The sequence below is a fragment of the Morone saxatilis genome, unplaced genomic scaffold (genome assembly GCF_004916995.1).
Source record: "Morone saxatilis isolate NCDOM2014 unplaced genomic scaffold, NCSU_SB_2.0 Contig15, whole genome shotgun sequence".
NCBI classification, from domain to species: Eukaryota; Metazoa; Chordata; class Actinopteri; family Moronidae; genus Morone; species Morone saxatilis.
The window spans coordinates 25,829,595-25,831,981 of NW_023339707.1; the positions used below are offsets into that span (position 1 = coordinate 25,829,595).

The window sequence follows — 2,387 nt, forward strand, 5'->3', positions numbered from 1 at the left end:
GAGCCAGGAGGCAGTTAGCTTAGCTTAGCATAAAGACTGGAAGCAGGGTGAAACAGCTAGCCTGGCTCTGCTCAAAGGTTAAAAATAGCAACAGCTCTGATTATAATGTTTTAATCTGTACACAAACAGGATGTAAACACCAACATTTGAGAGAATTATCATCATCATCAATTATTATCAGCTAAACTCAACATTTCTTATACAGATATTTCACATTAAAACCTCACAGTGGCCAAAAATACCTGCTGAGTTCCTGCTGTTCCTGGTAGTAACTGAACCTTACTATCTAACTGTAACTCAATTTAAAGTAAAGCTTCTTCATCACAGAGAAAACATGCAACCATAAAGTGTTTCTGATGGAACGTGTACCTGAAGGCCTGGACTGTGGAGCCTTTGAAGTATTTGGCCAGAACTGAATTTTTGGAGTAAATCAGTTTGAGCTGAAAGATAAAAAGGTCACACAGACGTTAATAAATTATTATTATAATCTGTAATCAACAAACACAGAAAAACAGAACAGGAAGCCATAAAGCAGAAGTTGTCAGAAATGTCACCGCTCAGACTGACAGACAGTCACAGGCGTGGAGAACTCCCATGATGCTTTGTGTGAAGTCTAACCTGCTGGTTGACCAGAGCGGCCAGGTTTTTAAAATCTCGACTGCTGGGATCTTCATACGATGACAGGAAACGCTGGTTGTTGATCCCCATGGAGCCGATATAAACCTTCTTCACTCTGACGTCACTGCGTACTGAAGACAGGAGGGAGGAGCTATTAGTCAGTATTAGTTCATTCATTGTTCAGTGTGAATATAAATAACACACTCAGGGTGTGGAGGTGACTGAACCTCATGTGTCATGGCCTTTTTCTCATTAGCTCACATTGTGAAAGAAGCAGCAGTGGATACATTTTTTCAAGCATCAGAACCCCAAAATGACTCGTTTCACTATCAGATGTTGATCCATTCAGTCAGATAACATTTTGAAAAAGTCTAAAAGATTTGCAATTATACATTTTTCCATTATGCTTCAGGTGCTATTGAGCAGCTTTCATAGGAATGAACAGAGCGCCGCCTCCAACGCTGTATCCAGTTCTCTTCTATCCATCCATCCAAGATAAGACATTACTTCCTGTTTTGCAACTTACAGGAAGTTCTTCTTTTTTATCTTGTACATTTTCTTTATTATCAGTTCATCAGGAGGGTGTGTAGATTCTACGTGCACAGTTTTGTGCAGATTGAGATTTTTAAGACTTTCAGCCTTCGAGGTTTGAAAAAGTAGGTTTTGCAAATGTAATTCTTTGCAACAAAAGCACTAAAGGCTCCTGGTTTTTTGTTAATCGGACAACCCAATGTAGAGATCTGACATCACTTCCTAAATAAATCTGTGATCCAGTGTCTAGGAGAAATGTAACTTCCCTCCCTTCATGAAAAATAAAAAATATATACCCTCCGCTTTATCTGACGCCCATATCTCACTAACACTTTGAATTTTAAAGCCAAAGGTTCTCAAACTGATTACCTTGCAGCTGAACGATGATACACAAATAAGCTCGCCTTTCACTGAGAGTTTCTATTTGATGAATCATCCCATTAAAGCCTTCCTACCAGTCTGATGTTTGCTTTCATTCAGCAGCAGCTGATAACAGCATCAGCTCCCTGCTGTTTAAATAAAGGTTGTTAAACTGAGCTCACAGTGGAAGTGCCAGACCAGCAGCCCAGTGAGCAGAGCCAGAGCGGCAGCCGAGACCAGCAGGCCCAGCCCGATCCAGAGCTTCTTCCTGCGGCCGGGTTTCTTCTCCAGCCGCTTGGAGTCTGTGGCCGGCAGGAACTGCAGGTTGGTGTCCCAGTCCGGCTCCTGCAGACAGAGAGACACAGGAGGGAGGACGGGGGAGGAGGACAGAGACGTTTGTTCAGATCTTCTACCTGGCTCACTGTTGATATTGTGAATCTCAGCCGGCTGACAGAACGCAATGTCAGCAGTTTTGTTGGGACTATTTCTTTAGGTTCAAAGAGACAAGAATCTCTTCTGGATGAATAAAATCAAGACTATCTGCATGTGGAGACACCAGAAATGATGTATTTTGTAATTTGGGTGAACCTTTAAGACTGTGGCACTGTTGAGCAGACAGTGAAGACAGTGTAGTGATACTCCACATGTCCAGAAGCATAGTTACTCATTCCTCAGTGTTGTATGTCGCAGCAATAGATGCATCACTGAGGTCACAAAGCAGACAATCAACTTCCATGGACATTGGTGTCCAAATGTGCAAATTATAGCACGACATGATCAATATATTCTGTATTGTGTCTTACATGACACACTGACTGCTCTCACTGAAGCATTCACTGCTACAATTAGGATCTAAAAAGTCAAAATTATGAGATTTA

The 2,387-nt window shown here is 41.7% G+C and overlaps 1 protein-coding gene across 1 annotated transcript in view; it reads right to left on the minus strand.

Annotated features, from left to right (window-relative positions):
• Nucleotides 1-2,387, minus strand: part of LOC118325038 (suppressor of tumorigenicity 14 protein homolog) — a gene marked incomplete in the record, with an annotated part of 13,005 nt that overhangs the window by 8,784 nt on the left and 1,834 nt on the right. Inside the window, 3 exon segments of the mRNA XM_035657597.1 lie at nt 370-440; nt 619-749; nt 1,692-1,854. Of these exon segments, the coding sequence (XP_035513490.1) occupies nt 370-440; nt 619-749; nt 1,692-1,854 (365 nt within the window).